General features: G+C 34.4%; 1 protein-coding gene across 1 annotated transcript; it reads left to right on the top strand.

Annotated features, from left to right (window-relative positions):
* Positions 1 to 1,823: 1,823 nt before the first annotated feature.
* LOC132706078 (inositol oxygenase) lies at positions 1,824 to 10,447 on the top strand. The gene is made up of 6 exons (XM_060677161.1): positions 1,824 to 2,183; positions 2,240 to 2,420; positions 5,327 to 5,535; positions 5,889 to 6,025; positions 9,972 to 10,205; positions 10,256 to 10,447. The coding sequence occupies exons 1-6, from the start codon at positions 2,163 to 2,165 to the stop codon at positions 10,362 to 10,364; spliced, it is 891 nt and encodes a 296-aa protein (XP_060533144.1). The 5' UTR covers positions 1,824 to 2,162; the 3' UTR covers positions 10,365 to 10,447.
* The last annotated feature ends 2,071 nt before the right edge of the window (positions 10,448 to 12,518 follow it).

A 12,518-nucleotide genomic window follows, 5' to 3' on the forward strand; every position in this document is an offset into this window, starting at 1 on the left:
GGGAAAGCGTTTTTTTTTAATGATTTATTTAGCCGTACTCTGTTGCGGCCTGCATGTACATTCCGGTTTTGTAAATATTTTCAATGTCTGCTTACCCTCTTTTTTTCCTACGGACGTTTGCGTTTTGTGCGTGTGTGTATATGTGTGTGTTTTGGTTAATTTTGTTTATCGGCAATTTCGTGGAAAATTGAAAATAAGCGAAGCCCGAATTGTATTGTTTAGCGAGCGGGATTTTCCCCGAAGGTTGTTTGTCCGTTACTAATGAAAAAACAATTCCATTTCCCAAAACGTTAACCATAAAAACTGATATTAGTTTTCTCTTTTTACTAACCAAAACTAATATTAGTTTCCCGATATTAAAGACCATAAAGCGGGCAACCAGAAGGACAATTCCCAGTTTACGCAAGAAACTTTGCCTAACCTGAAAATAAAGATATAACAAAGTTGCTATTGGTTGTATGCATCTATGGTGAACCATTTTACTCCTCAGTAGTAGCGAAAGAACTATTCAAAAAATGACAATGTCAAGAAAATCTGAACTGGCGACACAGTTTTTATTTAATACGGCTCTACGTTCTATCTATTTGTGATGGACTTTTGGGAGAGTCAGTCTTCTGTTTTCTTTCTATTCTGTGCCGCACACGTGCCCAAAACTTACACAGTGGGATCTCTGATGTTATTTTGCTCTGTAAATATTACTGCGCTCCTGCGGTTAAATGTCTTTAATATTTATTATTCTAAATATCGCGTTCGTAAAAGTCGTCGTTATTATCCTTGGTTTGGATTGCACGCCGCGCAAAGCAGCCCGGTATAATTGCGAAAATATGCATATTTTGCCTTCGCGTTTATTTTTCTAAGCCGGTTAATATATTAATTGCGTCTAGGGGAAAAATACGATATCCATTTTGCATAAATATAATTACCCGCTTCCACTGTACGTGTTTCACGCAAATATATGTGGAACCTTATTTCATTTCATCATATCTCCGTGACCAGTTATTTGATCCGCCGAGTGTAACGTCAAAGTTCAATGGTTTTTCATCATGGGCGAGTGATTCTGGTTAACATGACCTATATTACATTATTTGTGGACAAAAGGATGTTTGTCTGTTTCTTCTTCTTCTTCTTTTACTTCTGGTGGCCAAGATTGCTAGGATCATTCGGCCAGTTTGTCTGTTTAAATAAGCAAGCATCTACGGATAAGGGAAGAAAAGAAGAAGAACATTTTATCACAGAATACTACAACCCCAGCAGCGTGAGACTGTGTACTGTTGGTTGGTTGTTGACTACCGCATGCGCATGTTGACTGGACTTTCTCTAAATTTTTTCATAGTTGCTTCAAAAGATCCGGTGCTGTATACTTTAAACTTTTAACAAAATATCTCACCGCCATTGATATAGTTTGAGAGTTTTTCAAATAAAAATAAAAAGTAAAACAATTAAATGAGGGATACAAGAAGACGTTACTAAAGCATATCAGAATACACGAGTGAAAAGTAGGTACAATAATAAAGAAAACCTAAAATTATACATGAAATACATGGATTTGTCTGTTTTTTTTTTCAAGTTTTTTTATTTTCCCTTAAATCTTTATTTACCTATTTTGTGGAATAAACAATTCTTACCATAGTTAATATTTTCACAACATAGGATAAAGGAAAATTAGGGCATCCATGAAAAAACTTATGTTTTTCATATCTACTGTTATAAAACAAGCTTCATTAAAAAGTGCTGTCTGGTTTGGTTTTTTTTAAATTTTTAAGCACGAGAGTTTTGTTTGGTTCAACTGCCTGAACATTGAAGCCATGCTATGGAATGTCAAGTGCCAGCGGCCATGTTGGTTTTTGATCGCCGCTTGGTTGAAACGATTTGCCGATTGGTTGTCGATTTATACCGCCGTCGTAATTGGGGTTTATGTATTGACACTTAACATCGTCTATTTTAGCCAATCAGGATCGTTGGACACCTGGAAAACCCATTATATTCTTTTGTTTACCAACAAATTTTCTAAACGCCCCTCGTACACCTATCACGCCGATAAACCTATTATCTCGGGGTTAAAATTTCCACATCAATTGATAACACCTACAAGCAAGCTCCGCCGCATATGAGGACCACACATTTGCTGGTTTACCCTGACGGAAAGATTGACACGAGTTAAAATGAAAGTAAAAGTCGTAAAGGTAATAGTTTTTGAAGCTGGTTGCGTTTTTTTTTTTTATTGAAAACCTCTTCCTAGGTTAACGAGGACCAACCTATCGGGCTTATAGATCCGTCAGAACTGCACAGGCCGGAACCCAAATTCGCGGCCAAAGAAAACTACCGAGATTATTCGGTCGATTTGAGCGACCCCATTCAAGAGAGGGTGCGTCAGACTTACCTCAAGATGCACACTCACCAAACTGTGGACTACGTCAAGGGTAGGCGGTTGTAGGGTGTTTTTTAAACATAAATATTTGACGGGGTGATGGCTCAAATTGGAAGACACGGGGCATTAATTTGACCAAATTAAAATTGGCGAAATCGGACAAAACGACCGTTTGGGTTAATCACATTTTCATAGTAAAATTTTTAATGACGAAGGGTCCTTTACTTACTAAAAAGTAGTATTTTGGTGTTGATGACTCCATCAGCCTGAGGAATTCAGTGATTAAATTTATACTGGAATACGCGTCTATAATAGGGTATCTAAGTTATATCTTACACGTTGATGCTATAGAGATGGTATAGCGTAGGTTTTTAAAGTTTTGCATCTTAGAATTGAAGATAGTTATCCGGATCGAGAAATTGCCAATGAACAATGGCGACGTAAGTTCAATTTCCAGTCACTGGAACAGCGAAGATTCACATCCAGTAATATAATATAAAACCCTCCATAACAAGATCGACTCGATCAATCTACTCCAGCAATTGGATTCCCACGAATCACGAATTTTAACATATAACTTTTTATGTGAAAACCCCTAGCAATTAGCAATCGGATTTATATATTAAGTACAAATTACAATAGAGTTACTGCGTAGTGTGATACAGATTACATTAATTTGTGATATGTATTTCAATACTGCTTAAATGAGAGAGACTTTATTGCTTCTAGATATTAATTAATTTCTGTTATTATTTGTTCTCTAATTGTTGGGCAATAAATTTATTTAAGTTTAAATTTAATTTTAAATGATATAAAAGTGAAAACTTTTCTTAAGAAGAGAAAACTATTGCCACTGTGACAATTTTTTTAAAACATATATTGAAATTATGTAACAAATATTACCTAACGCTAACTTTTCTGCAAACGCCAAATCAGTAACACACTTAAACAATTCAATTCAATTCCAAAAAAAAAAACAATGATTTCCTATACTGCTGATGAAGGCGATTCCCAAAAGAGGGATCAAAAATTTGAATAACATTTGAATAATCTTTAAAAAAAGAATTTATATATATATATATATATATATATATATATATATATATATATATATATATATATATATATATATATATATATATATATATATATATATATATATATATATATATATATATATATATATATATATATATATATATATATATATATATATGATGACAATATATTCCGGGATATCATCCGTTCGCTCGTTGAACTCGTTGAAAACACTTCGAAGTGTTTTCGGAGCGCGAGCATTGAAGATGCCAAGTGAGATTTTGGCGAAACATCTGCAGGATTCTAGTCGGATGCAGGATTTGCAGGATTCCAGTCGGATGCAGGATTCCAGTCGGAGTTCAACGAGCGAACGGATGATATCCCGGAATATAGTGTCATCACATTTTTCCATCCGTGAATCAATACGTGAGATATATATATATATATATATATATATATATATATATATATATATATATATATATATATATATATATATATATATATATATATATATATATATATATATATATATATATATATATATATATATATATATATATATATATATATATATATATATATATATATATATATATATATATATATATATATATATATATATATATATATATAAAAAGGTTTCCGGATTAATATTTCTAGCTGCCATTGCTTCTTCCACCTCGTTTCTCCAACTGCGCTTTGGTCGACCACGTTTTCGTCTCTGCGGGGGAGTCCATTTTAAAATTCGTTTTGGCCATCTATCATCTGTCATTCTGTTTACATGTCCAAACCATACCAGTTGTCACCTTTCTATTTCCTCTATAATGTCTTTTTCTATTTGCATTTCTCTTCTTACATCGATGTTTCTTTTTCTTTCTAATCGTGTTGCGCCCAAGCTTCTCCGCCAAAAATCCATTTTTGTAGATAATAATCTATTTTTATTGTTTCTATTCAGATTCCAGATCTCCGCTCCGAATAATGTCAAACTTTCCACAAAGGAAGAGTACATTCGTTTTTTTGTTGTCTTCCGTATGTTCTTCTCCCATAGTACTGAGTTAAGTGATCGAATTATCTTATTTTTTGAATTTAAAACAAAAAAAAAATGATTAAGGCCGTGAAAATTTTAAATTAAAATTAAAAACGAAAATTTTTGGTTATTGCGCTGCTGTAGTGAGATAGTGAATTTTTGCAGTCTCATCAAAAAATTTCGCAAACGTGGGAGATTTATTGCTGTGTTTATTTTTAAATTCGTGCCAACTATAAACATATTGCATCATTATTGTTATAGTTATATTAACGTTTGCGTAAAATGATATCATACGTCGCATATTCAAAAGCGGAGGGGCATTATAATATCAATGAAAATTATCAATAAAGATATTGTTGAGTTAATCAGCTCCTGGGACACCCTGGACTTTTTAAATAATTATATATTAAAAAAGGTTACCTCGGTTCCAAGTTTTATCTAATATATTTGGGATAAAAAATTTCGAAAACTGTGAAAATGTCGTTGAAAAATTAAAGTTTATTCCAATGACACCTAAAAAGGATAGAATGCGAAATTTGAAAAGTCGTTATGACGCTAAAAATATGAAAGGGGTAAAACTTGTCCCCCTGCGAACTAGGGTTCTAAGACCAATTTTTCGAATATTGTACGCAGTTAACTATCAAAATAATAGAAAAATATACTATGAGTGATATAAAATTTCCGACGTTTATTGGTAGTAGTTGAAAAATTTGGGACATCCAATCATTTTTCCCTGTCTCACTTTTATTCTCTGAGTTCATGTGTTTCTAGTTTTCAGAGAATTTTTTATTGGATGGAAATCTTCCGGAGAGTAACATGTTTTCCTTTTTTCAAGAATAGATGGATATGTCTTTAAGAGCATAGGCAACCAACTCAACTTCTGTTCGTAGGAAAAATAAACCAGTGGTGCAAATTCGATACGTTCAAATCGTCGATGAAAGATGCGTTAATCAGACTCAACGACCTCGTCGATGAATCGGATCCTGACGTGGACATTCCCAACATCGTCCACGCGTTCCAAACCGCCGAGAGAATAAGGAAAGAACATCCGGATAAAGAATGGCTTCAACTCACCGGTCTCATACACGATGCTGGAAAGGTATATATATTACAAATAACTCTTAAGCAAATGATATTCGCAAGTTATTCATTCATAAAACTACGCATAGTTGAAGTAAAATTATTATAATATTATAAAAATCAAAACTTATTGTTTGTTTGTTGTATTTTGTGGTTACTGAGTACTTGCGTAGGTTATTTTTGCTTTAAAGAAACGGACATAAATCTGGCACCGCCGTACGTCCAGCCAAAGCTAACCAACAATTCGTTCTCTGCCTCCGTTTATACTATAGAACACCGTTTTGCATTGTAAACATTTTTGGAGCTCTCCTTGAGTTAAATATTTTTGTTTTTTGACGTCTCTTGGCAACAAATCCATTTCTCGCATCGCAGGTTATGGCGTTTTACGGCGAGCCTCAATGGTCGACCGTCGGTGACACGTTTGTCGTTGGGTGCCAGTGGTCCGACAATATTGTCTACAGGGCGACAAGTTTCCACGACAATCCTGACGGAAATAATCCCAAATACAAGTGAGTAAATTTTGTCTAAGCGTGATTAAAAAGGAGATCCAAAAGAAACAATCTATAAACTATCAACATAAACAAAACTTTCAAAAAACGATGAAATCGAATTTTTAGAAAGTATCTACGCTCGTATAAAAATTTTATATCTCGGTAACGGTAGGTCCTATGAGATCGCCGTTGGTACAGAAACGATCTCCGTCGAAAAAAAATTTGTTTTTGTCTGTCCGTTCTCCGTTCTCATCTTTTGGTTTTTCCTGAATAACTTTCGAACCGTTTTAGCTACAAAATTAAAATTTGACTCGTTTTTGATTCTCCACGGGGCACATAAGATTATAAAAAATGGCCCTGATCCGACGCCGGTATCCATCTTTTTTTCGCGATTGTCGACAGTTCTTTGGACATTGCTATGAAACACGATAAGTGTCCGAAATTTGAAGCAATCGACTTCATATTTGGCACATATATGCAGCTTTGCCCCTTGACGGAACATATTAAAAATGGGGGGGGGCTGATTGGTCGGGAAGTATTTTTAAAAAAATAAAAATCGCGTGTGCAAGGGTCTACAAAAAAGACTGTTTTTCAAAAACCGTTTACAAAACGAAAAAAGTCTTGAACCAGAGACTCCGTAAAATTTCATTCTTGACAATTTTTCAAAAATATACAGGGTGCGCTACAAATTCAAAAAAACTGAAAAATGGGTCCGCAGCTACCAACTTCAGACTTGGGAGGGAAGTAAAAGTCTGGTCCCGCATTTAGACTTTTTAAATTGGGAGCAATAAAATAACGCGAAAAATTCATTTGAAAATCGCACTCAATCTAGACGCGATGACGTCATTCACTTTTACGGTGTACTGCCTGGTTTCAGAAAAGAGGTATTTTCACGAAAACTGTTTATCCTATTGAAAAAATTCATATACCGGGAAACGTGGGAGATCTAGGGCGACAACTTTTACTTGCGGCATTTTTTGGATTATGTACAGGGTGTGTCGATTATTTGTAAAAAAAAACAAAGGATCCTGGAAATTGCCGTTTTCGTGGGTAAATCAAAAACTATAAAACATGGGATACTTTGGTTTAAACAGTGTCGGGAGGGAGTTTCAAGTTTCGTCTATCGTACAGGGTGGGCCAGCTATTTTAAGAAATATAATCGGGAATCGCTATTAATTGTAAAAATTTTTGAATTTACCAAAGTTTGCCGTGACTTTGAAGTTCTCCAAGATGTGAATAATACTTCATCCAGGGTGCGTGCACAATAAAATTACATTTTTTTAAATTTAAATTTAAAATTTTAATTTTAAACAGCTGTTGCCCCGCCCGGCGACGATTTTTTGAAAGCAATCTTGTTTTGAAAGTTACAAGTTTAAATATAAGTAATTAAAAATTAAAATTAATTGATTGATTAATTAAATTGTACTAAAGTGGCTTTTGCTTGATGAAAATCCATTTAAAATAGTTAAATAAGAACAAACGTTGTTCAGATTTTCACATAAATATATTTAAATGACAGCTGTTTCGGCGTACCTTTATCAAATGTGAATATCAAACCGTACCGATGTTTATAAATACAAATCAGGTAGTAATTACTTAATGTGAGGTATTTCACTGAGATCTAACAAGGGGGATCCATTCAAATCCCGTTTCTAATTACGCTATACATTTAAATTTAGAAAAACACAATTTTGACGACAATTTCGATATTTTACACACTGTTTCAAAAAGTAGAAAATTAAATTTACTATAAGCTATGGAGAATAATAAGATGAGAGGTTCGAATGTATTACTTAATGACCAACTGGATTTGAATGGATCCCCTTGTTAAATCTCAATTTAATACCTCATATTAAGTAATTACTACCTGTTTTGTATTTATAAACATCGGTATCGTTTGATATTCGCATATGATAAAGGCACGGTGTTGGCGAAACAACTGTCATTTAAATATATTTTTGTGAAAATCTGAACAACGTTTGTTCTTATTTAACTAATTAATTAAAATAGGGTTACATTTTTGAATGAACATAAGATATAATACACAATTTTATATGGCATAATAGTGTTGTAATGCTTGCAAAATGTTTTGGTTAGTTTTTTCATAAAAGGGTGGCAGAGATAATTTAATTTATTTTTGTATATGATTAATAACAAGTGTTACGAAAAATTTCAATAAATACGGGTATAAATATATATAAAGATTAAATTTTTAAGATCGTGTAGCAGGTCTTCTTTGTACTGATGAGACATGGATATTTGAAAATGGTGCAATTGGTCTTCGCAAGATATTAATATAAAAACTGTAAAAAAAGTCGATGCGAACGGTTTGTAATATTTCTGTTGGAAACTTAAATTATAAATGCCACTTTACTTACCGACTAGTCCACTAACTAGATTTTAATTGTAGCTTGTAGCACATAGTATTTAAATTGTCTGATATATTGCATAATATCTTTCTGGGTATTAGTTTTGGTTAGGAATACATTCACTGACATGACTGCCAGGATTGACGAACGTCGACATTCAAACCGTGCGGTAAAATCCCCGAAAACATCCGATCGCTCCCAAACCCGTGCGGTAAAATCCCGGAAATGTCCGAAGTGGTTCGGATCCGTGGGAAACGAAATCGACGTAGTAAAGCGACGCTTCCGGTACGCTAGATCGGTTTGTAATTAGGCATTTTATAGACGGGAGTAGAAAAACATATTTTAGTCACAATATGAGCGCTGTATAATACGGAAACTCGAATTTGGGGTTTCAGGCAGCGGCGTCCCGATTAATTTCAATATTTTCAATATCAATATTTCAATATCATAATTTAGTTTAACATTTAAGTAGTTACGAAAAAAATTAATAATAATTAACGGCTCCGATGGGGGTTGGGCCGCTCGTCGCAACTAATTTCGTTTCAAACGTGCGGGAACTTCTTCGAGACATGGAAACTTTGTCATTTTGTCATTAAACACGAAAATTTGCCGCGACGAAAGGTTGTGAGGGGCGGCGATAAGGAGCGGTACAAGACGCCCGCGTTACCTCTAATAATTAATCTCTGCCAAAACAAATTTTCGGATAAGGGCTGCCTGGTGGCGATGCGAGGTTTTGAGGGAAAGACCCGCCGCTATCGTGTCAGCTTTCACGCCATTTTGGATCCCGCCCGTTTAAAGAGAGATATTCTTCATCGCCAAACTTCGCCACGTCACAAAATACCACCCCGCCGGGGCGGTCAAAGAATGCCGGAATGTCTAAAAAAAAATGGAGATTCAAAAAAAAAACTTTTTTTAAAAAAATTACTAAAACAAAAATATTACAAAAAAAATGAAGACAAAAATAGCTGTAATAACTTAGCAAAATTGATATGTTTTGCAATAATATTGTTTCAATCAAATGAAATTTGAAATCATTAAGCAGTTGCTCCATACGCATATACATTTTTTTAAAAATACCTCAAACAAAAATATTATAAAAAAATTCAAAAATATATAGAAAAAAGTAGTTGTAACAGATTATAAAGGCAAAGTTGTTTTGTAAGAATTGTGTTATTTAAAAAATACAATTTACACAACACAAAAGTATATTCCAAAATATTTTACACACAAAGATGTTTTCAATTAGAAAGACAAAGTTATTTTTAATATTTTGAAGACGAAAATATTTGTAAAAAATTATAAAGACAAAATTATTTAAATATATAAAATAAATAAATTCAATAATGATAGACCAAGTACAGGTAGACTTTAAACAAACAGAAGATAAAGGTCAATAGACGTGAACATTTAGGAAAAACCACAAGTTAACGAACAAAATATTTAAAAGTACTCAGACTGAGTGTCACTTTCAACACTACAATTTTCAGCGGATTACATGTATGTGTCACGGTTAACTTACGACGCATTCTGTATAACAACAGTTTCTTAAAATAGATTGAGAATTTGAAATAAATTTCTTTTTGATTTCCCTGCAGCTCAAAATACGGCATCTACGAACCGAACTGCGGCCTGGAGAACGTTCTGCTCTCTTGGGGCCACGACGAGTACCTGTACAGGATGTTGCGTCACAACAAATCGAAACTTCCTCCTCACGCGTTGAACATCATCAGGTTTCATAGTTTTTATCCTTGGCACGGAAGCGGCGATTACGAGCACTTAACGAACCAGGAAGACCGCGACAATACCCTGAAATGGGTTCTCCTTTTCAAGTAAGCTGGGTGGGTAAACAAATTTTCGAAAAACAATCTTTTTTTTGCAGTCAGTACGACCTGTACACGAAAGGCGCGGAAATACCCGACATCGAAGCCCTCTGGCCGTATTACGAGAAACTAATCGACAAGTACATTCCAGGCGTGCTCGAATGGTGAATACCAGTGACGTCATTCGATTGTCAAAAACAAAAAATGTAAATATATTTGCTGGAAAAGGGGCAAGGTTTTTCTGTATGTTCCTGCCGATAAATCGTAATATTGACTTAATGGTAGTGAAATTCGAGATGCTAGTGAGCTTTCTTCAAACTGCCGGTAGGGGCGGTCGTGTTTGTTATAAAATAAGGCCTATTTAAATTTCCATAGAATTTTACAAAACATTAAAATAATTTTTTGGGACTAACGACAAACAACAGAAAACCTAACATTGCACTTAGAAGTTACAACGTGTCTACTTTCGACAAAAAAAAAACTTAAACAAATACAAAATTTCTAATAAATTTTAAAATGACATTTATTTTCCTTCATTTTTTTTGAAACAACGTTGCTTATGGTTTTAGCGACTTCTATACTTCCAATGTTTTCCCTTCAATGTTTTGACTAGGGCCTAGTTCTTCTTATTTTTGAACCTCTTGAACCTCAAATGTTATATTGCAAGTGAAAAAATTCAGTGTTAAAGGTTTTAGCATTTTTACCAGTTATCAACTAGTGCTATTTGGAAGGAAAGCTAGTTATATTTTTTATTTTCACGATTTTATGAATTATTCTTTTGAATGTGCTTTTGTTCGAATTTTTATTTAATAAATATTAATATTTATTCTTAATGCCCAAAACGTCGTCCGTCGCAACTGTATATTATTTCGAACAATGCTAAATTCCGTCGCCCACCCTCCACGATCGCCCGCCCGCCCTCCCCTCTACGGTCCAAAGTTCAAAACGCCTCTCAACTTCTCAAACAAAGAAATAAGACTTAACAAACAACAAAGCGCGCGCTTTGATCTTCCACATTGTTACCAACAGATAAATGCCGAAATAACTGAAAGTTGAAATATGACTGTTTAGCTGCAATTCCCGCTCTCCCCGCGCGCTTTTTTGCTCGCCCGGGGGGGCTCTCCGGCCTCTTTTCGCTACCGCGGCTTCAAACGATACGCTCGCTGTGTCTACACTTGTTTAATTACGCGGTAGTCTCTGGCAGACGCTGCTTCGTCGCCAAACGTGCCGGGGGAAGGCGTTGTTACGTCATAGTGGCGGACGCGTGGCCGCTTCCTATTGGCCGGCGTCGATTTGACATCCTAACCCCACACCCAAAATTTAGGTTCAAAGACACGCACTAATGGAATTCTTAGGATAAAATAAATTAATCTAAATTACGATTGAACTGATGACTAAATTATGAAATAATGTTTCTCTCAATAATTTTCTACCATTTGACGTCATGGTAGCGGATGGATGTTGGACAACCCCACACCTAACACCAAAAATTTGGTTAGTTTCATAAAATGGCCACTATGGGGCTACTGTAAAATAGGAAAAACGGGTTTTCGCAAAAATATTCCAAATTAACCTATATCAAAATTAGTTTTAACGTAATCTACTCTAGATAAATAAACTTTTTTGTTTGAACTATTTTTTCTCGTCTCTCTCTCTCTCTCTCGTCAAATTAAGGGTGGGGGAAGGGTCAAATATCAGTTTAGAAAAAGTTGAATCACTTTTTTTGGCTAAACCGATTTAGACGAACTTAGTTTATTTTTAAAGATTATTTATAAGAGCTTCGACCGGCATCTCAATATCACACTGTTAATTTTTATGATTTTCTCAAAAATTTAATGGTATAATTATTTTTAGTTAGGATGAAAGAGCGTGTAAAAGAACACAGCGAGTAGTAGACACCGCATGGCAATATCGTTTTTCCCCTCTGAGACATAAATAAAAATTAAATTAAAAATCCTTTTTTACGTAGGTATAATAGAAACAATGACTATGACAGAATGATAATTTATAGTAAAGAGTGTGAGGAAATTAGGTTAGAAAGAATTATTCATGCTTATTCATGATTTCCAACGCCATGAACTGCATAAACTTATTTTAATTTTCATTCTCGCCATTTAAATATACTTCCCCTGCCTATCCACCTATTGGGAAACGTTAAGTTCAAATATTCCCAAACCAATAGAGACAAACCAAAAATCCAAATATGGTTGTTTCACCATTTAGAAGCTGGTCAAAAAGAAATGGTCTACATAATCCTGCATCGTTACAGCCTGGTGAAGTAACACATAGTATGGATGGAGCCTAAATTAAGTAGGCATGGGT

Source organism: Cylas formicarius, unplaced genomic scaffold (genome assembly GCF_029955315.1).
Source record: "Cylas formicarius isolate icCylForm1 unplaced genomic scaffold, icCylForm1.1 PGA_scaffold_8__14_contigs__length_24414737, whole genome shotgun sequence".
In the NCBI taxonomy this organism is placed as follows: domain Eukaryota; kingdom Metazoa; phylum Arthropoda; class Insecta; order Coleoptera; family Brentidae; genus Cylas; species Cylas formicarius.

What these genes read in the sequence shown, in the direction of transcription:
- LOC132706078 (XM_060677161.1), top strand. Translation starts at nt 2,163, where the DNA reads ATGAAAGTAAAAGTCGTAAAG. An exon ending in AACTGTGGACTACGTCAAGG is followed by an intron (nt 2,421 to 5,326) that starts GTAGGCGGTTGT and finishes TTCTGTTCGTAG; the next exon opens with GAAAAATAAACCAGTGGTGC. An exon ending in GGAAATAATCCCAAATACAA is followed by an intron (nt 6,026 to 9,971) that starts GTGAGTAAATTT and finishes ATTTCCCTGCAG; the next exon opens with CTCAAAATACGGCATCTACG.